This window comes from Symsagittifera roscoffensis, chromosome 10 (assembly GCF_963678635.1).
Source record: "Symsagittifera roscoffensis chromosome 10, txSymRosc1.1, whole genome shotgun sequence".
Lineage (NCBI taxonomy): Eukaryota > Metazoa > Xenacoelomorpha > Acoela > Convolutidae > Symsagittifera > Symsagittifera roscoffensis.
Genome location: NC_087071.1, coordinates 37,706,768 through 37,728,726, shown reverse-complemented (window position 1 = coordinate 37,728,726; position 21,959 = coordinate 37,706,768). Strand labels below are relative to the sequence as shown.

The following is a 21,959-nucleotide window of genomic DNA, read 5'->3' as shown; positions in this document are numbered from 1 at the left end:
TTATTTGTGGCACCTAATTTTTTGTGGAGAACAAAAATTGAAACAAACTCAAATACAAAACTCCTCCAAATTTTTCCTGGTCGGAACATCATTTATTCGAATTTAACTTCATTTACTGTTATATTAATGTTCCTACCATTGAACTTTTTTTTGCTTTTTTCCGCGCAAAATCAGCTACCACAAATAGTCATCGGACAGGGCCGATTGATATAATATATTAAAGTTTTTTTAGTCGTGATTCGAACGAAATTAAAAACTTCAAAACATTTTCACAGTGTCAAGAAAAACTGGTTTGAAATTTTTGATTTTTTGTTTAGTTTCGAGCTAAAGAGGTGACCGTGTATGCTTACAAAAGGTTAATTAGACTTAATTTAAGCCGTATAACATTAGTTTTACTCAAGTAAAGGTAGTTTTTTGGAATCAAAATGTTGCAAATTTAAAAAATATTAAACCTAAAAATTTTAAACTTTTTCGGTTGGTTTTTCCAGTCAGTTTTCTTCAAAAACTGTTTTCTAATTGATTTATTTTTCTATGACTCTCGAATACGCCTGAATTCGGTTTTTTCATTCACATTTTTTGATCACAACATGCAGCTTTTTTTGTTTTTGTAAGACTGTGGTCGAAACCTTCTGTGCCACTTGCACTCAACAGGCTAGCCAAGCTGTTTTTGGGGCTTTTGATGAAATTATCAGAATGGTTGGATTGGTTTGCTCCCAGCACAAATTCAAAACAAAAATTTTTACAAATACTTTTTTCCAATGAGCATATTGACCTCCTATTGAGCGAATTTTTTATATATAAGGTTGTTTTGCCGGCAATCAATCTGGGTGTTTATTTCTGGTAGTCTATATACTTTTTCCATTTGTCCATTATGTAAGCTTTAAAAAAACTTGTCAATGCGATTGAAAAAAACCATGAAACGAAAAAATTGCGCGTGGCACTCCAGTTCAGTCCACTTTCAATATAGGCCAATTAAAATAGAATTTTATTTACAAATTCAATTATCACACTATGCTTCACATTGGCTGTTTGGGGAAAAACAAATAAAAAGTTTCAAAATTTTTTAAATCATTTTTTTGCTTTGGCTGTTAACCCGGAATTTCAAATCTAATTTTACCAAGCCAATCCTGTTTAACAGTTTTTAAGGACTTTTTGAAAAAAAAGTTTACTAAAATGGGCCATTCAATTTGTTCATACCATTTAGAAGACATCCGAGCCTTCCCTAGGCAATTAAGGAAGGTTATTTTGCCAAAAGCTTGCAAAATTCATTTAAAGACGATGCATCTCTTTAGAAGGTCTTACAAAAATCTTGCAAGATCTTACTAAATAACCTCTTTTTTCGAAGCAAAATCTTTAAAGATGCAATTTCTTGCAAAAAAATAGTTGTACAAACAGACAACCTAAAATATTTAACGAAATCAAAATAAAAGAACGAAAAATTATATGAGAATTATAAATGAACATACGTTTTCATTGTGTTTATGTGAACACATCTACAAAATGTCTCAAGCTAAATGATTCTAAGGGTCGAAATTACGACATTCAAAAATAATTCCTAGAGTTGCGAAACTAGATTCCGTGCTTTTTCAAAAAAACTTAGAATTTTTCCAAAAAATGGAAAAAAAAAATGATTTCTTATTTGGAAACGCATAAATTATTACCAGAAACTGAAACAAAACACACTGGATGGCAAAATTTCTCCCAGTTTGCCGTGTTGGAACAAAAATTATAAATCCTGTTTTGACAAAAAAAAATAAAAATTAGCGGAGGGATAACAGCTTTTTTCAAGAAAAATTTTGATTGTGATTAGGATAGCGATAGAAGGCCGTTTGATATGCCCTGTCACTTGAACAACCAGTACAATTTCCTCTGCAAAATATTGTTATCTTTTCACCTTCAGTTTTTTTTCTGAGAAAAAGGCTGGTCTCACACTTTCATATTTTTTAGAATGATCGATTTTGAATGATAACTTATATAGGGTGAAAGTTAGGTAAAAAAATATTATTGAAAAATACTCATAAACTATTTGAAAATTATGAAACTTGCAATATATGATAGCGTTAGTAGTAAAAACGAGCAATTGTGGTTCACTGAGCTCAAAATTACAGTGATGGTTTGGTTTTTTGGAATTTCGTTTTTTTCCGGTTAGAGCCACAACGTCGCATGTTCTCTTCATTTCAAAAACTATCGAAAGCGTGAAAACGGTATTTGGGTTTTCGCGGTTAACTCAGACAGGTTTGAACTTTTTTCTGGTACCTGATTTTCCTTATAACCAGTCAATCCAAAACTAAATGCATATTGATAAAGAATTGCATTAAAACTGTGTTGAAACAGTTTGCGCTTTTTTGTTTCACCTTACTTATTCAGTTTAACTTTGGAAATAACCCTTAGATATGGAACAAGTTTATGAGCTGCTTAACAAGAAATTATTTGAAAGTCTGAAGGGAGCATTATCGAAAAACTGATTAAGACTTACACAAAATAGATTTTGTAGGACCAGGCACAAAACAAAGAACATAAAAAAAATCTGTACCTTAGGACGGCAAGCTCGGTATTACATTGCAGCAGAAATTTGTGCTTTCAAGATTCCGGATTCTCTAGACACAGTTTAAATAGTGTTAGAGGGGAGGGGTTTAGTCATTTTAAATTAATACCAAATGAGGCCTAAAATTTTTTGACTTTTTTCTCATTGTTTTCTGGAGACAAACTGGTTTTGTCCGTTGAAGCGGTTTCATTAAATGACGCTGATATCACAGTTTTCACGTGGATTCCACAAACACACTTTCAATTTATAAGAAACATGCGGAGTTCAAAATTCAAATTTAGTATTATCAGCCCTTAATTTGTTTATAACAACTTTATGTTGTCACAACTTCTGATGATTTATCTGTATCCATACACTTGTATCTCCATTATGAATATGGGCTCCTCAATTTATGGAAGCTGAAAAAAGTATTATAACCATTGTCAACGAAAATTACTCATAAATCATGAATCCCGAACAATCAAAATGCAAGATTAGTTTTGACCACCAGTGTACAAGAAACGTTCTAACAAAGAGTTAAAAGTCCCTTTTAAATGATAACTTATATAGGGTGAAAGTTAGGCAAAAAAACTTATTCAAAAAAATACTGTTAAACTATTTGGAAAATATAAGACTTGCAGTTTATGGTAGTGTTAGTGATACAATAAAAAAGCGAGCAATTGTAGTTCACTGAATTCAGAAGTACACTGATGGTTCGGTTTTCTGGATTTCCGTTTTTTTTTCCATTTACAGCCACAGCGTCGTAATGTTCGCTTCTTATTAAAAGCTGTCGAAAGTGTGTAAACTGCGTTTGTGTATTCGCGGTTAACTCGGACGGGTTTGAAACCTTATTCTGGTGCCTGATTTTTCCTTACAACCAGTCAATCCAAGAATAAATGCATATTGATTTAAAAAATTGCATTAAAAACGTGTCGAAAACAGTTTGCCCTTTTTGTGTCAGCTAATCTCTTACTTATTCAGTTTAACTTTGGATTTAACTTTTAGATGTGGAACAAGTTTATGAGCTGCTTAACAAGAAATTCTTTGAAAGTCTGAAGGTCGGGAGCATTATCGAAAAACTGATTAAAGCTTACACAAAATAGATCATCCAGTACCAGACATAACAGAGAAAGAAAATTGTACATTATGACTCCGAGCTCGGTGTTACATTTTTGCAGCAGACGTTTGTGCTTTCAAGCTTCCCTAGATACAGTTTTTATATGTGTTACAGGGGAGGGTTTAGTCATTTTAAATTACTACCCAATGATGCCTAAAAGTTTTTGACTTTTTTCTCATTGTTTTTTGGAGACAAATTGGTTTGTCCGTAGAAGCGACTACATTAAATGTCGCTGATATCACAGTTTTCACGTGGATTCCACAAACACACTTTTGATTTATAACAAACATGCGCAGCTCAAGTGAAGAATTTGGAGACAAGGCTGTGGCAATATCTGCGTAACTCAATGGTAAGTGTCAAAATTTTTACAATTCAAACTTAGTATTATCAGCCCTTAATTTGTTTATAGCTGTTTATATCGTCACAATTTCTGATGATTTATGTGTATTCATACACGCAGAGAAGGATTTAGGGCGGGGGGGTCGCTTCTTTCCTTAGGGTTTCGGCCCCCTCACCAGCCAAAGGGTCCTTTGGTACCACAATATACGAAATTTGATCGTCCTGAAGTTCCCGTGGCTTGATGATTGTTTCTTCCTCCACCTGTGGTGTAGTATTCTGTTCCAGTGCACTAGAGGTTCGGTTAGCGCGGATAATGCTTATTGGGCATTCAGAAGTGTGGTCCCCAAATTGGTCAGTATTGTCTTCTAAAACCTCAGATTTTATGTCATTTTTGGTTACACTAAAATTAGGGCCAATTCCATTTGGAATATGAGTCTTGCGTGAGTCGGAAATAAAACGCTCTCTAGCTACATCTCTACAAGGGAAACCGCCCGCTATCCATTCCCATTCACTAGTATCCGAAATATCCGAAGGAATTAGCATGGATTCATCTGAAGCTAGGTAACATGGAGGGATTAACGACTTCTTCGAGCGGCGAGTTTGTCTTCGGACTGATTTGGAGGATGTGGCCAGTTCAACTTGTTTGCGAGTCCTAGGAATTGGTTTTCTCGATTTTGGTTTTCGTCTCGAACCCTCCTGCTTCTCACCTACTTCAACATTAGGATTAGGGAAGTAAGAGAATGAAATATTTTCTTCAAAAGGTCTGATTTTATTCGAGGTAGATTTAGGAATTGCAAGGTCCGACTTTCGTATTATTTTTCCGTCGGATAATTCTACTGTCGAAGTAGACGAATTTACGATTCTTTTGTTTAGTTCCTTATAGAAACAGTCTCGATTGATGTTACCGTTTGTTTTCCGAAGGGTTTTACCTTTGAAGGGGGTTGGAGGGGTATTCTATCGGACTTGATTTTCGAGGATGAGGCGTAATCAGTGTCATAGCCCTTTTCGACTGGTGTTTTGTTCTTTTTCGCTACCAAGTCGTCCTTGTATCCATCCTCGAGTCTATCGTCCGAGTTCCAGTCATTTGCCCGTTCTTTAGATAGTATAGATTTCCCTTTGTCTAAAATTCCAAAAGAAGGTTTACCAGAAGCTAATTGTTTCCAAATGGTATTTGGTTTCTGTTATAATGAATTTCAAATGGAGAACATTTGATTTTAGATTGATAAGATGAACGTAAATTCCAGATAATTTTTGAAACGGTGTTTTGAAGAGTACTTTTTTGAAGTTCTTGTGAAATAGCAAGTAGTTTAATTTTTACAGTGTGTACCAATTTTTCGACTAATCCGTTGGAACGATGGTCACCTACTGTACAAAATATTATTTTAATATTGTTCGAATCACAGAATAATTTAAAACCTTGTCTTGTAAAGCAAGTCGCGTGGTCTACCCTTATTGAATACGGTATACCATGTAAAGATATGTAATCCTGTAAACATTCGATAACTGTTTTTGCAGAAGTGGAAGACGTAATTTTTGCAGACGGAAAATTTGGAAATGTAAAATATATTTGTTTGACCCCCAATAGGAATCCAAGGGTCCGGCGTAGTCTAAGTTAAGTTCTTCGTTTGGTTCCAATAATGGAGGAAGTTTACTAGTTTGTGAATTTGGGATAACAGTTTTCAAATTCGTACCCGCTGATGTGCATTCTGAGCAGTTTATGCCATGAAAGTAAATTTGCCTGTTAATATGAGGCCACCAGATGTATTGGGCCAAATACTTCATTCTGAATTGACCTGGATGAGTTTCATGGAGTGTCTTTATCATCGCGTTTCTCAGGGTAAAAGGTATAACTATTTTACCGTCCATGTATAACAATCCGTCGGATTCGTGTAAATCTCTGGTGAAGTGTTCAAAGTAAGTGGAATTTGCATTAATCTTCTCCACTTTGTTTTGAAGTGCCTTGACTATCGGGTTCAACATGGGGTCGTCTTCTGTCAAAAGGGCTACCAGCTTGGCGTTAAAGAGGATTTTCAAGTCCAAGGGTCGATCCGGCAACTTCAACTTTTCGCGGTATTTTTTAACGAGATTAGCGTGGTCAGGTAATAACGGGAGATCTAAATCTACTGAAATACCGGAAGTAGAGGGATTAATTACAATATTCTTATTGTTCATATTAAGAGTATCTACAATTTTTCTATCTACAGGCGAGTTAATCAATCTACAATTAAGAACTAAGAAGTAAAAAAATGCGGGATTAGAAATAGAAATAATTATTGGGTTTGTGTTTGAATAATCTCTTGGAATACAATTTGAAGTACAAAATTCCGTTCTATTGTGATTAGATGAATAAATTGGGAAAGTCGAGTTTATTAGTTTTAGTACTGACGCTATTAAGTAATTACATGAATTGGCGTCATCGGAATTTTCCAGATTTGAACCAATGGCTGAGCAGGTAATTCTTTGTTTCTCCGACGGATTAATTGATTTGTTAATCTTATTAATTTTTTCCACTACAAATTCTTTGTCGTAATGAGATATTGGGAGGGCTTTTCCAGATGGAATCCTAGAAATAAAGTCAGTGAAGCCCATATCCTTTCCTGCTAGATGTTTGATTGTAAAATTAAAAGATAACAATCTGTCCACCCATCTTTTTAATCTACTATGATATGTTTTATTTCCAAAATTTGGTGAGAGGGCGGAAAGTAAAGCTTTGTGGTCAGTTATTACTTCGAATTCCGATCCGTAAAGGTAGTTTTTGTAGTGTTCGACGGCCCATACGACCCCTAAAAATTCGAGCTCGATCGTAGAATATGTTGACTCAAGTTGGTTTAAAAAACGAGAGGCAAAAGAAATTGTTTTCCGGTCATTCCCATGGAATTGTTCAAGGAAAGCTCCCAAATCATTGTGAGATGCGTCCGTTTTTACTCTAGTGTTGCGTTTTACGTCAAAATGGGTATTCTCTGTTAGATTTACAATTTCTTGTTTAATTTTCTCAAACGCTTTCGTATGGTCGTCATTTCATTAGAAGATCGATTTCTTATTGAGTAGCGGTCGAAGTGGGCTTCCTAGAGAGGCTAAATGCGGGACAAACTTGATGTACGGATTTATAGATCCGAAAAATGATCTTAGTTCTTTCAAGTTCTTTGGAACAGGTAAGCCGTTTATTGCTTTCGATTTATCAAATAAATGTATAGTTCCTGTTTTTGAGATTTTGAATCCCAACCATTCTATTTCTTTTTGAAAAAATTTGCATTTTGACCATTTGACCGCGAAGTTAAATTCGTCCAGTGTTGATAAAATTCTTAACACAATGTTCTTTTGGTCTAAAAATGTTCCTTTGGAAGCGATTAAAATGTCGTCTAAGTAACAGTTGGTAAAATCAATAGAACCTAACGTATATTCCATTACTCTTTGAAATTCGTTAGGCATATCACCTAGTCCGTAAAAGCCGGTTAAAAATTGGTAAGTACCCGTAATATCAACGCCCACGATACTAAAATTGCATTGATCGCTAGTAAATTTATCTAATGCAAGTTGACTGTATGCATTTTTTAGGTCTTAATTAGTAAACCACACTTCTCCAATGGAATCATTAGCAATTTGCGCCGCGACGTTGTCTACCAGTTCATGGATGTTCGGCATTTGGTATTTGTTCTTGTAGATTTGTTTATTTATAAACTTTGAATGCAAAGCTAACTTGATGGATTTGTCTTTTTTGCAAGTAATGACTATTGGACTGAAAAAACGATCTTCGTCACAATTTTCTAGTTTTTTAATATGTCCCTCGTCTTTTAATCTGTTGAGTTCTGTTTTAACAGAATCCAGTAAGTGTAGGGGGACTCGTCTTTCTTTTAGTTGGATTGGTTTTAGGGGTTCGTGAGATGGGTGATTTTCATCTGGTTTTTAATTTTGCCAATCCGAAGGAATAATTTTTTTAATGTTTTTTATATGTTTAGAGTTTCCCTATCTTTGTCTGTTTGAGAGATGGAATTTATTGACTTACACTGCTTGTTAGTCTGGAAATGCGGGAAGTACTTCTGTGAGACTTCTATCCCCACTTTCGGTAGATTGTCATTTCCTAAGATATTTCTCTCGTGTCCCTCGGTCAAGAAGAAATGACAGTCGTTGTGTGACCAACCGTTTGAGAAGATGGGAAGTATCACCTTTCCAGAAATGTTTATGGCGTTATCCATGAATTCACAGTAAAGGTCATTGTGCCTTGTCCACCGGATACATTTTCAAGCAAGGGTCTCGTAGTTTCAATTCGTGTAACACGTTTTTCTTGAGGAAGCTGATCGGGCTAGCTGAATCCACTTGTATATTTAAAATTAATTGATTTTCTTTTCCGAGGGCAAAATTCAATAATTTCTTCAATTCTTTTCTGACTTCATCAAAAATCGTAGTTAATACAGAATAATCGTCGTTATCGCTTTGTCCAGATTCCGACCATGCGTTTATGACGCCACAACATTTTCTATCTACATGGTGTGTATTTACATCCGGAATATCCGACGGATTGAAATCTGTATTATCTACAATTTGACAATTTACAATGTTTACATTTTTACGGCGAGATCTACAAAGTCTGGTAAAATGACTTTTATTTTTACAAGAAGTACAGGTAGTGTCCTTTGCTGGGCAAACTGCTAGGTGGCCTTTTGAGAAGATTCCGCCGCAATTCATACAGTTGTTGCTTTTTTCAATATTGAGAGTTGGCTCTCTTTTAACGTTAAAGTGGCAGTGTGATTTATGTACGGATGATCCGTTGGATTTAAAATTGTTTATTAGTTTTAGGTGATTTAAAATTTCCTTTTCGTCTATGAGCGCTACGTTTAGTGCTTCTCGTGGGGGAAGAGTTTCTGTTAGCAGTTTTCTTTGGATGTCGTAGTTTTTCATGTTGTTTATGAAAATGTCTCGTATCCACTCTTCTTCTCCTGCGGCTATGTCGCACTTTTTTGCCATTTCTGCTAAGGCAACCCAAAAATGTTCCAGCGATTCTCTATCCCGTTGTTTTCGGTATAGCAGTTTATTTCGTTCAAATGTGACGTTTGTCTTTCTTACGAAAGCGATCGCTAGGAAGTCCCAAAATTCTTTAAAAGAGATTTGTAAGATTTTCACCTTGGTAAATTTTTGTCCGAAAATCCTTTTTCCTTCGTTTCCCAATGCTAGGTATAGGACTGATCGTAATTTTTTATCTGCTTCTTCTAGTCGCATTCCATTGAATTGGTTGGTTTCAGATTTAGTGGAGGCTGATTCCTCTTCGTCATATCGTCTTTGTTCTTGGGTGTTTCTCTCCATTCTCGACTGTCTTTGGTTATCTGTTTCACCGTCCATCGGATTTTTAAATTTGGAGGTTGAGGGTGATGTCTCTCCGAAGGATTTAGTAAGTTTTCTATGTCTATATTCCTTTTACCAATTATAGCTAAGTGAAACAGATCGCTCCAATCTTCCCAGGGAATGGGGGGATCTACAGTATGGTTTTGCCAAAATGAAGGTATTCCTCTTATGTTAGATTCGTTATTTGACTGCGCCATGATAAAATGTTACTTTGTTGTAGCTAATTCTAAGTTAAAACTATGAAAAAGAATAAAGAATTAAAGTGAATTAGTCGGTAAGTTAAAACATTAAAACAATGAGAGATCATTCTCTCCGCCGGAGAAAATGGCCAGTTAAGGTCATATAAGAGTGACCTGTTATCTAAATCTAATTAGGGTAAATAAGGTTTGCAATAAATGCAAAATAAGATCCAATCACAACAGGCTCCTCAACTTGTCGATGCTGAAAAAAAGTTTTATTTTTATTGTCAACAAAAGTTACTGATAAATCATGAAACCTGAACAATCAAAATGCAAGATTAGTTTTAACCGCTGATATTTGACACTAAATTTTTTCTAAAGGCGCCCTTGGCGCCAACGTATAGTACGTTTGAAGGGGAGCGCGCGCCGGAAAAATGCAAGTTTTTGGTGAAAGTTTTTCAAGAAGCGCTTAAAAACAATTTTTTTTTGACCTGCTTTTTTCAAAAATTGTCTGCGGCGCAAAGTTTTTAGTAAAAAAAGTGTCTTCATATTGTTCTGGGGGTGCTCGATAACCGAATTTTATCGACCTAAAATAATCGTTAATTGACAAATCGTGCAACCCATTAGAAATATTGGAACCCAGTGAGAAATGCAAGAAAAGTTGTGTGCGGGATCCTCTAAAAAGTTGTCTTTACCTTTCGATTTATCAAATTACCAATTTTTCGGAGTTTTAGAAATGTTGAGGAACCCAAAACCAATTTGCGGATTTCAGAGGTAAGGCATGAAGAGTTCAAACCACAGTCACAGTACTTGGCCTTATCATCGTAATGTACAAGACCCGGAACACCTGAGCGAGTGCTTTTATAATACCCAGTTTGCTGAATTTTTTGCATAATCGAAACTCGCAAGTGGAACTTTCAGTGCGTTTTTTTTTAATCAAATAAACGGATACAACAATTTCAATAAAATAAGCGAAAAGCAAGAAAAAGACAAACAAATTTTGAAAGAATACTGGAAATGTTTAAGTTCCGCTTGCTAGGAAACTCAGGCCCACTGCCAAACAACACTTTCAGATGGATTGAACTCAAAATTTGATATTATTCCATCTGAAAAATTAATCAATTTGCATCTGGAAAACCAAATTATTTGCGATTAAATTTTAAACATATTGTCAAAAGTACCACTGATAATGAATCTAAAATGACACTTGACTTTCTAATCATCATCAACTACCTCTTATATTTTAAGCAGCTGCAGTTTAAATTGAGTCATTAACTTTTGTGCATATTCAAGCCGAGTTAAAGCAGTATTATGTAAAAAATATTAAGTGCTTTATTAAACATTTGAAGGTTAGAAAGTTTGGTGCATTTAGTTTTTACATATGTCTTAATAGCCATCCGTCACAGAGCTAAAACAGTGAGTAATACAAAACCATTATAACTAAAAAAACCTCAAACTGCAAAACACTTGCAATACATCCAAAGCTTGCAGTTAACTTCTAATAAAATAAAATAATTTTGCAAGATTCTCGACAGAATTTTTCCTTCATCCTCTTATAGATGTTTGATGAGTTTGTTCCAGTTATGTTTTATTTTGTAGACGCTTCCCAGATGTATTAGTTTTATTTATTTATTTTAAAAATTACAACTCTGTTTTTTGGTTTTCATGTATTCTTTTTTTCTAGTTTTGGTTTAGTAGTTCAATACAGCGTCAACTTTGCCTACACTTATAAAACAGACGGTTTGTTTATTTCCGTTAAAAAAGTAGGGCCGAAAATTGCGAGCTGAGATTATGAAAAAAGAAACTTGTTACTGCCTAAAAATGCCGCTGAAAAATTGAAATTTGTTTCTTTTTAGGCTGTTTCGTCTCGAAAAGCTTACACAAAAACGGAGTAAAAAAAATTAAGATCGATTACAAAGTTTGTCCCCGATTTGAAATGAGCTTGAATTTAGCCACTTTTTTTTTCAGTTGCTGGTTACTAGCATAGTCCATAGATTAAGTAGGGGTGTGGGCACAAATTTTTCGAGAGCTAATTTACAGAAAATTAAGAGGGTTACCTGACAGATGTTTTATCTGGATTAGATTTGAAAACTCTACGTAAGCTATTCAGTCTTAGAAGTTTTAATGTCGTCATCCTGAATGACTCTCAGGCGGTTAAAAAAACTGGCCAAAGATGGATATCTGAAAAATTATGTTATAAGTAGTGCAACAATATGTACGCAGTTTCTTGTTGCTAGAAGTTTTTTTTAATCCAGTTCGCAAACTGGTTCACAGCGAATGTACGGTTTTTCTACCGACATCCTCTCTGAAGCTACATTATCTTCCGTTTGATTATTGGAAACTTTTAAAAGAAACTAAAGTTGTTTTGCACAAAATCCGAAAATTCTTCGCGTCATTTTCGCACTTGAATTTGATGTTAGTATTTGATGAATTGCAATCAACTTTCTCGATTTTTTTAAAGACGATGATCAATAAATTTTCACATCATTCAGTGTTTTTTTTCAGAAGCAGCCCGATTTAGATCAATGCTATATCAATGAATATTGAATGCAATCAAAACTTAGAAAAAATTTGCCAAAGACTATAAAAAATGATAATGACATTAAAGAAAATGACAGGGAATAAAAAAACTTTAGAGAGACAGTATCCCTGAACTGTATACCTCATTTCCCTTTATTGTCTTTATGATTATCAAAGATTCAATTCACGCTTCGATTTTGATTTTTCTAACAATCAATTCAACCGATAAAAATTTTGATTGAATTGTTTTGTCACTTGATTTTTCTAAAATAAGCTCCAATGATCAATGCAGTTTTTGAAAAATTTTGATTCAATTGATATTTCATTTTTGATCTCTTTGAAAACTAATTCTTACAATCACCCTGAAGTTTTCGCGAAAAAATTAATTCAAAACGATGGAATATAAAGTCAGGTGTTATAAAATTGATATCTGCTAAGTAATGAATTTTTTTAAACCTTTGTTTTCAAATTCTATAGGTTGTTGGGAATATATTTCGCTAGTTTAGATGAACCTTAAAAAGTATTTTTCTAATTCGCAGATTTTTTCTATGGGCCACATGACTTTTTGTCCCAGATAATACTATGCTATCATTCAAAAGATTTATAAATATAAAATTTTGCACGCGCGAAATTGCAATCGGAAAAATGGTTGAATTTTCAGCAATTCCAACCTTTTTTAATTAATTTTTACCACAAACTAGACACATAACGAAACTTGAAAATCAAATCAAAATTTTCTGAAATTTTTTTCATCGCTGATTCAGGGATTTAACATGGCTAATTTATCCATGACCATCGCTGATAAAAAGCCATGAAATAACCCTGAACCATCGCAAAAGTTTTCGTACAACTGGGATTGGCCTGAATTAGACATAAAATTTTCTACAAAACTGAGATATCTCTGATTCAATGATTGGCGCCAAAAGCTCTCTCGAAAAAAATAGGAATGATCGACCAAAATCTATATTGTAAAAAAGTACTGAAAGCACAATCCTTTAGAGAAAATTTGGCATTCAAAAATGAAGCCCCCTATTCAGCACGCTACTGATCACTACAATACCTATCAATAATTAACGATTTCCTGTTTCCATTTCCTTTTCCATTTCCAATTTGGCAGCCTGTTTTTCATTGTATGCCCACAAATTTTATCTATCTGTTTTCCCGCTCTTTGTGAAAAATCCCCTCTTTTATGAATCCGGTTCTAAATTATACGGCAATTGTAGGAGAGAGACTATAAGACAGGATAAGACTGCTTGATATATTTTATTTTTTCCTTTGATTTTTTCCCCTGTTTGGCGCGGAATACCTGAAATTACTATTTATATATAGTAAATAGTAGCTAAAGAGTAACCCTATAGTTCTTTACGCTGCACACTTTACAACTTACTTACCCTGAGCGCCATTTTCGCTAAGAGGCCCAGCAGAGGTAGGCAAGGAATTCCCCTTTTCATATTTAGCCTACAACAGCAGTATAGGCAGTTCATTCAATTCTAGATTTCACGGGAAGTTTACTGAAATATAGTAACAAAAATAAACATATAGCCTCAAATATAACGACCTTTAAGAAGTTACCCGGTTTCCGTTTTCCCAAAATATTGTTCAATTTTTGACAACTTTCCGCGATAAACAACCCATTTAGCGGCCATTTATTTTCCCTAGGTATCAACGAGAGTATTGAAAAACATACTAGGTAAGTACAGGTACTGGACTCCTTTTTTGAAGTTTCTGGACTAAATTTAAAAGTAATTGGTCAACCTAGGCAAAACTGGCAAAACCTGGCCGAAAGCTGGAGTTTAGATTGTATAATTTTTGTATAAGTAAGTACCCAAGTACCCAATTTGATTCGCATAACCATAAAATCAGTTCTCACTCAAAATGGACCATTGATTTTATAGTTTGGGCCACTAGAGTAGAGTTAAATTGGGTAAACCCCCGTCTTACGCCGGTTAAATTTTGTCCCTTGTGGTTGTAATTGTATCAATCTGAAAGTTTTGGTGAAGTTTGGGCACTTTTTGCACCCAATCAAGGGAATATTGCAACTTCCTTTTGCACCCATTCCGTTGCTTTTGAACTTCTTACTCTCGTTATTGTTTTTACTACTTATTTGACATACCTGAAAGTAGAAAATTTCAAGATTCAAATTTTCAGCGGAACCATTGAATCTGCTTTAGTTTAACCGTTTTTTCTTGTGTATATTTTCTTAATATATTTCATAAGTTGAAGTTAATCATACAATTTTTTCTTGGATATTACTTCTAATACATTTCTATTTTTCCAATCGATTAGTCATTTGTCGATTGATTCATTTCTAACCGACCAAAAAAAACCGCGCGTGAACTGCAAATATTTCAAGCACTTAGGTTTTTACAATTTTTTTTCCTTTAAATTGGTCGCATAAAAACTAATTCATTATTTATTTTTCTTGCTTTATTTAAACATAGCTTTATATGCTGCAATTTGAGCCACAAACTATGGATGAAGAAGAGAATAACACTGGTACTAAACCAGAGGAAGAAACCAGTCCGGCTAAAGCGAACAACGACGACAGTCGGCAGGAAGAAGGGAAGAACGCAAACGACTCCACCCGAGATGGCGAAAAGGATAGTTTCCTCGCCCCACTCCCTCCCGCATCCCCCCGCAAGTCAAAGCAAAGGTCAATCCTTAACACTAATCAATATCAGCTCTTGAGCAGTTAGCGGATTTCTTTAACTACAAAAGAGGGATAAATGTAGTTAAACAGATACCAATTTTTCTCTATACGCAATTTTTTTGGTCGAAATTATCCAAAAAGTGCCTCTTTTTGGCCTGTTTTTTAAAAAATTTGTTTGTGGCGCACAAATTTTTGTCAAAATAGGATCTTTATAGTGATTTGCGAAAGCTCAGAAAATGAAGTTGATCCTGGGGATTCTCAAAAAAAATTTTGAAATTTTTCTCGACCTAAAAAAGGTCGAAAAAAATTTCGAATTTTTTTTGAAAATCCCCCCCCCCCCCCCGCAAGAAGTTCCAAGATCCGTGCCCGATCTCAATCAATATATCAAAAAGATGGAGCGGTAAAACGGAAAAAAGTCGGAGTTCGTCAAAATAAATAAAGAATTTTAGGTCGACCAAACTGAATTTTTGCCTTCTCCTAAATCATTATAAAGATTCCATTTCGCAGGCTAAAATTGGAAAAAAACGGGCCAAAAAAGCCGTTTTTAGGCAATTTTTGGAAAAATCTTGACCAAAAAAAATGCAATTTTTTGGCGCGCGCTCCCCTCCTCCCCTGTTGTGATTATGTATTGTTCAGTAGTGACTTTGACCTCTATCAGTTAATTACATACCGGTTAGTTGTTAGCCGCACGAAGTACAATGGACTTCGTGTCACTAGTTTCTCTATTTAGACATCGGTCAGTTTTAATTTATCCACATTATCACATTTTTAAAGTATTTTAATTTATTTTAGTTAGATTAGTTTACCAGTGGTATTTGCACACCTTTAATATGGCGCCGTCATTAACTGATTCGAATCTGCGGGGAATTCCCGCCTTTTGATCAAAACACACTATAGATTCGCCCACCGATTGGACTAACTGGATAGATCAGTTCCATTTGGCCAATTTTGCCAAATAGAATCTTGACATAGATAACCTAAAAGAATCATTGGAACAAGAAAGTACAATCCCTATAATAGAAGGCGCCCAGGATTCAGAAAATTAACCACAGAGGAAAGCCAGGGAGGCCAGAATCAAAGAAACCATGCAAGTTTATGAACAATCAGAAGAAAAACAAATGTTGGAGGAGAAACAGAAATTCGGAGGCATGAGGAGATACGAGGATGATAAAAACGTAAGATCCGTCCTATACCTGACTTTGAGAACTGAAGGAAAGAGAGTGTTTTCTCAAAACATCCGAGGGTGAAAGTCCTAGCAATTTCTTTTTTGACCTACTGGAGGCAGCATTTATAAAACCTACAAATATCACGTTTGAGCGCTATAAACTGCTTAGCAGAAAACAAAAGGATGGGGAATCCTACGAACAATTCTGGGGAGCGCTGTCGGACTTTGCAAGATCTTGCGAGATTGGCATCAACGCTGAACAAGAAAGGATAAGAGACGTGTAGTACTGAAGAACTGTGACTTACAACGAAGACTACTCTCAGAAACTCTTAATCCAGTTGACGCACTTAACCAAGCTATAATAGACGAGAAAGGATACAACAACCACCTTAAACTAACAAACATGACAAGGTCATGCAACGTCATTAGCGGTAGAGTGTCCAAAAATTTTAATGCTGAAAAAAAGAACCAAGCCTGAACATAGAAAGAACCAACACCTGTATGAATTGTGGAAACGCTTTTACCAAAGGACATTTGAACGTTTTCCGGCGAAGGAAAAAATTTGTAATAATTGTTAATATAAAGTAAACTTTGGAAGACTATGTAAATCGAAAGGGAGAAGGCCAGTTGTAAATAATGAAGAAGAAGAATTTGTATATAATCAGAATTGTTCATATTCCCCAGAAGACCCACAAGCAATAACAGATTAAAAAATTTTGTGGAGTGATTAACGCATGGACGGAAGAGAGGAACATCAGAACTATCTTCGAAAACAACGGCCTCGAAACTAAAAAAAAACTCGTAAACATTGGATTGGGAGAAGACGCAATAGTTAACATGAACAAAACAGTGGAATCGGCTAGCCCGGTAAGCTTCTTATAAAAGAATGTTTTACAAGAGCTGAAATTAAGAAATCCGAAACTGATAATTCATCCAGTCGGCAAGAAAATTCGTGTTCAAGAACTATACTGTGGCTTCACTAACGACACAATCAAAATCTTTGGGAAAGAAATAGTCAGGATACAATCCAACGGATGGATCTCTGAAGTTACTCCATTTTTTTGCCACTGGACATGAGAGGAATATCTTAGGAAACGACAATTTACTCAGAATTGGAATAGAAATAGCGCAAAGACAATCATTACTACAAGTCAACAACGTGACACTTCTTTTTAATAGAGTAGAAAAAATACCATTGGACAGAAAAATCACTCGTTTTTACAGCCCGTTCAAACTTATCCAATCCAAAGCCAAAAAAACTCCCTTACTTTTATTAGAAGGAAGTGTAAAAATAGCATTAAATAGGATGGAACAATTGGGGCATGTTGTGAAAGTCAGTAAAAGCTGCAAAGACTGTTTCTTTGTCCAATTGTAATCACAAAGAAAGAGGATGGCAGTATCAAATTAGCCCTAGACTTAAAAATTTTGAAAGATCAGATGATCAAGAACAAATATCGAATGCCAAACATACACAAACTTATCGAAAACATTGCCTCCCTACTTTCAAATAAAAACTCAGGGGCATTATGGTTCAGCAATTTAGACTTAAAAAGTTCATACAAACAAATACAATTATGCACTGACACGAGCCAACAATGCAATTTCAGCATCGTAGGGGGCGATACCACCGTGACATATCGGGATTCGTTTTTAACGGGATTCTACGGACTGGGCATATGCCTAATGAACTCCAAAGGGTAATGGATTAGCTACTAAAAGATATATAATTTACCAACTGTTACATCGACGACAATTTAATAGCCTCAAAAGGATCCTTTGAAGAACACAAAGCGATACTCTGGAAGATCTTAAGCATTTTGGATAGTAAGAAGATGGCAGTCAAGTGAGAGATATGTGCGTTCTTTCAAAAGGACATAGAATGGCTGGGATTCAAGATATTCCAATCGGGGTTAAAACCAATGGTGACGAAATCAAATTCGATAAAAAATCACCCGAACCCGAAAAAAATATACTAATTAAGGTCATTCTTTGGCTCGATAAGCCAATACATGAAGGTTTTCCCGAATTTATCAACGCTAAGTTCTCCGTTACGTCCATTATTACTTAAAAAATCAATTTACCATTGGGCGAATCACATACGAAAGCTTTTGAAGAACTAAAAAGGCAGATCGTAAATATAACAGAGAATAACCACTTCGACATAAAAAGGACTTCAAGACTAAAAACAGATGCTTCGCACAGTGGTTTGCGATCCACACTAAAACAGTGGGACGAAAAAATTAGCTGACTATAGCATTTGTCTCACGATTTTTAAACAATCACGAAATGAAATACTCGACTAATGAACTCGAATTTTGGGAGTGGTCTGGGCTACTGACCATTTCAAGAATTACTGATATGGAGCCAAGTTCGAAAAGGTTACTGACCACAAGGCCTTCTTATCGGCATTAAAGCCATCAAAGTAGTAAAACAATGCACAGCAGACTGACCCATTGGGTAAATCGACTTTTACTGTTCAACTTTAAAATCAAACATATCCCAAGAAGAAAAACGGGATTCAGAGGTTTATTATCGAGATTGCCAACACGAAAAACCCTCCCAACCTCATATTACGATAATGAATTCGTGGTGGCAACGTTGAACAAGATTTTAGAAAACTTAACTGTAAAAAGTATTTGCACAAAGAAGAATTGTAAAAAGAACGAATTGTTAATCAAAAATCCAGTGGATGCAATTGATATAAATAGTGTAATTCATAATTCATAATTCCCAACCTTTTAGTGGCGATAGTGCTGGCACTAGTGACAACCCAATATCAATTGAGAGCTCACCGGAGAAAACAACGGAGGCAGTAACAGAAGTCCCTATGTGCAGAAATCCAGGCTCACCCAAATTCTATGGAGTAAGGCGATTCATTGAACAGGTGTCACCTGCAACCACAATTACGGATACCCTGGACTCGGAAGAAAAGCAACTCATAATTTTCTCGGCGACCAAAAAAGCCTTGACGACTAATTCCCTAGATTCACCTTTAGGCTACTTGACACCACTGGAGGATGTATTACCCAAACCAACCTTAGTGGCTGAAACAACTCAAGGATCAACCTCGACCACTTCTTCAATGAATCCGAAAATTGCAGTCAGATCATCTTCATTGGTAGAACGTTTAGTGGATATTCAAGATGACGACGGAAGCGATATATCATCGATTATAGACTCAGTAGCCAGAAAAGAGGCCGACAATTTTCATGAAACACTTAATGCCACATCATAAAACTCATAGAACTCACATGTTTAATTCAAACTCGAGGTAGCGTTATCTTTTACCATTGGAAATTATTTCAATTTATCTTTCATTTCTCAATAATAGTGAATTTTTACATTAGCCTTTAGATGAACCTATTTTATTTCAATCACCATTTTAGTTTAGTTTGTTCTTTTTGTTTATATGATACATAACCCCAATTGTTCATAACACTGTTTTAACTAATTGTTCATTCGCTGTATATATCTCTATCCTTGTGTAGGTAGCCTGTAAAAACTATCCCATATTCATCTCCACGTTAATTTGTATTATCCCTGTAAATGCCATTGGTGCTAAAGGATGATTATTTTTGTCTCAAACTTTAGCCCTTGCGGAGTGAGGGGAGAATGGAGAGTATATGTGCGACATTGGCTACCCAGTGATAGTGCAGAGACAATTTTTCGAGCATTGGGGAAGGTTGTGATTTTGTATTGTTAAGTAGTGACCTTGATCTCTATCAGTTAATTACATACCGGTTAGTTGTTAGCCGTACGAAGTCCAGTTCAGAGTCTTGCACAACCGGTTGAATTCCTTTAAATTATGCCAAAATCAATTTGAATCAACTTTTTCTTTAGGACAAAACTTATTTCTTTTTTTCATCTCTTTTTTTTCGGAAACGGGTCATTTCTAAATCAAGAAGACAAAAATACAAGTACAGAATTTATTTCGTCAGAGAAAACATCAAAAATTTCCCTTCGGGGAGAAAGCCCAGGAATTACCTTAATTTTTGATAACGACATTATGTCGGAAATACACAGAAAACTTCTCGCCAAATACAAGTGAGAACTAAAGTTGCCCAGTTGCCCATTAGTATTTACGGAACACTATCCAAACAAATTAATCAAATTAAGTACATACGAGGACAAAATACTAAAGGACGTGAAGAAGGCAGTGGAAGACGGCAGACCCCTGGACAGATTTGGAGCTTATCTAAAAACCTTCCGACGGGACATCCACGTGAAGGAAGGACTACTGTTTAATGACAACAAACTGACAGTACCAGCAGCTCTGAGATCTCCATTCATGTCACTACCACACGAAACGCACCCAGGACAATTCGGAATGAAATCGTTAGCGGAAAACATATGGTGGCCACACTTGTATAGAGAGAATATACCACGGGAAAAACTGCATTCAGTGCATAATAGCTGGTAAGAATCTTAAAGCTTTTTTGGGCTCAAACAATACAGAGAAATTACCAGTCTTATCAGAACCAAATGAAGAATTAGACTTGGACCTTGCTGACCCATTGGAGAAAAAATGGGGAAATTCAAAATACCTTCTTTTATGCATAGATCGATTCTCAAAATTTCCGTCGGCTAAAGTAGTGAACAAAACCTCAGCTTCCTCATTATTAACATTTATGTCGGATCACTGTCATCTACATGGGTATCCGAAGTCTATTAGAGCGGACCACGAGTCATGTTTCATTTCGAACGATTTTAAAAACTTCTGCGAGAAGAAGAATAATAATCTAATTTCATTTACAGTCGGAGATCATAGGTTCAATGGAGTCGTAGAAGGCCTCATTTATACGATTAAAGCAAAACTTTTAGTAACGTCGTTTAACGAACCTAAGCCAACTCCAAACGCGGCAATCAATAAAACCATTTGGAACCTTCATTCAAGGAAACAATCATCCATTGGATGTTCCCCTTTTTCTAAATATTTTAAAAGATCCCCAAACACATTCTGTAAATCATTGGTCTCACGGGCCATTAGTTTAGATAAAGAGAAGTCAATTTTGTCGAGAGATAGACCATAGGATTGGAGAGTGAATGACATTATAGAGGACAGTTATTTGGAAGAAACAATACTGGACAGGAGGGGATACGAGAGCGACACGACGGATAAAACCGATCAAGACCCGCAAAGAGCCCCACTATCTAACCCCTTCAACCAAAGAGGTAATTGGTTAAGGAAGACGGTTAACAGAAGGGAAGGCGAACCGTATTTTAAACCCCTTGGCGGAAAACATTTGTCTGATACAACACATACGGTAACCTTAGATAATGGCCATATACTTAGAAATCAGATCTCGCCTTCAAGAAAACTCAACCTTTGGCTCCTTAAAAACTTTCATCAGTACCGAATACCTTAATTAGTAATTATGATTTAGCAGGGAACCGAAAGAGAAATTCTCCGTTGAAAAGAAAGGATTCCAATGAAACCGGCCCATCAACAGCATACACACCAACGAGCCTAAATACTACGAAAAGGAGGAAAACAAAAGCTTTAGCCAACAAAGGTTCAAATTTCGTTAAATCGGATTTTTCTTCTTCACTAGACTTAGATCATTGGGATAATGTTTTAGAGGATTATTTGGGAACTGACCCGAAGGCTGTTCATAATTCCCAACCTTTTAGTGGCGATAGTGCTTTAGATCAGTCAAGACAAACATTTACAAGTAAAGCCACTTTCCCAGCGTTCATCACATCAACCGCTGGCACTAGTGACAACCCAATATCAATTGAGAGCTCACCGGAGAAAACAACGGAGGCAGTAACAGAAGTCCCTATGTGCAGAAATCCAGGCTCACCCAAATTCTATGGAGTAAGGCGATTCATTGAACAGGTGTCACCTGCAACCACAATTACGGATACCCTGGACTCGGAAGAAAAGCAACTCATAATTTTCTCGGCGACCAAAAAAGCCTTGACGACTAATTCCCTAGATTCACCTTTAGGCTACTTGACACCACTGGAGGATGTATTACCCAAACCAACCTTAGTGGCTGAAACAACTCAAGGATCAACCTCGACCACTTCTTCAATGAATCCGAAAATTGCAGTCAGATCATCTTCATTGGAAGAACGTTTAGTGGATATTCAAGATGACGACGGAAGCGATATATCATCGATTA

The 21,959-nt window shown here is 35.7% G+C and overlaps 1 protein-coding gene across 3 annotated transcripts in view; it reads left to right on the top strand.

Moving 5' to 3' along the window:
• Nucleotides 1–10,810: 10,810 nt before the first annotated feature.
• Nucleotides 10,811–21,959, top strand: part of LOC134855229 (uncharacterized) — a 31,682-nt gene continuing 20,533 nt past the window's right edge. The window contains exons 1-2 of one of the 3 annotated variants that reach the window (XM_063871688.1): nt 10,811–10,912; nt 14,458–14,669. In XM_063871688.1, the coding sequence (XP_063727758.1) occupies nt 14,464–14,669 (206 nt within the window). In that variant the 5' untranslated portion in view covers nt 10,811–10,912; nt 14,458–14,463. The other 2 variants (XM_063871690.1, XM_063871687.1) reach the window with 2 other exon arrangements.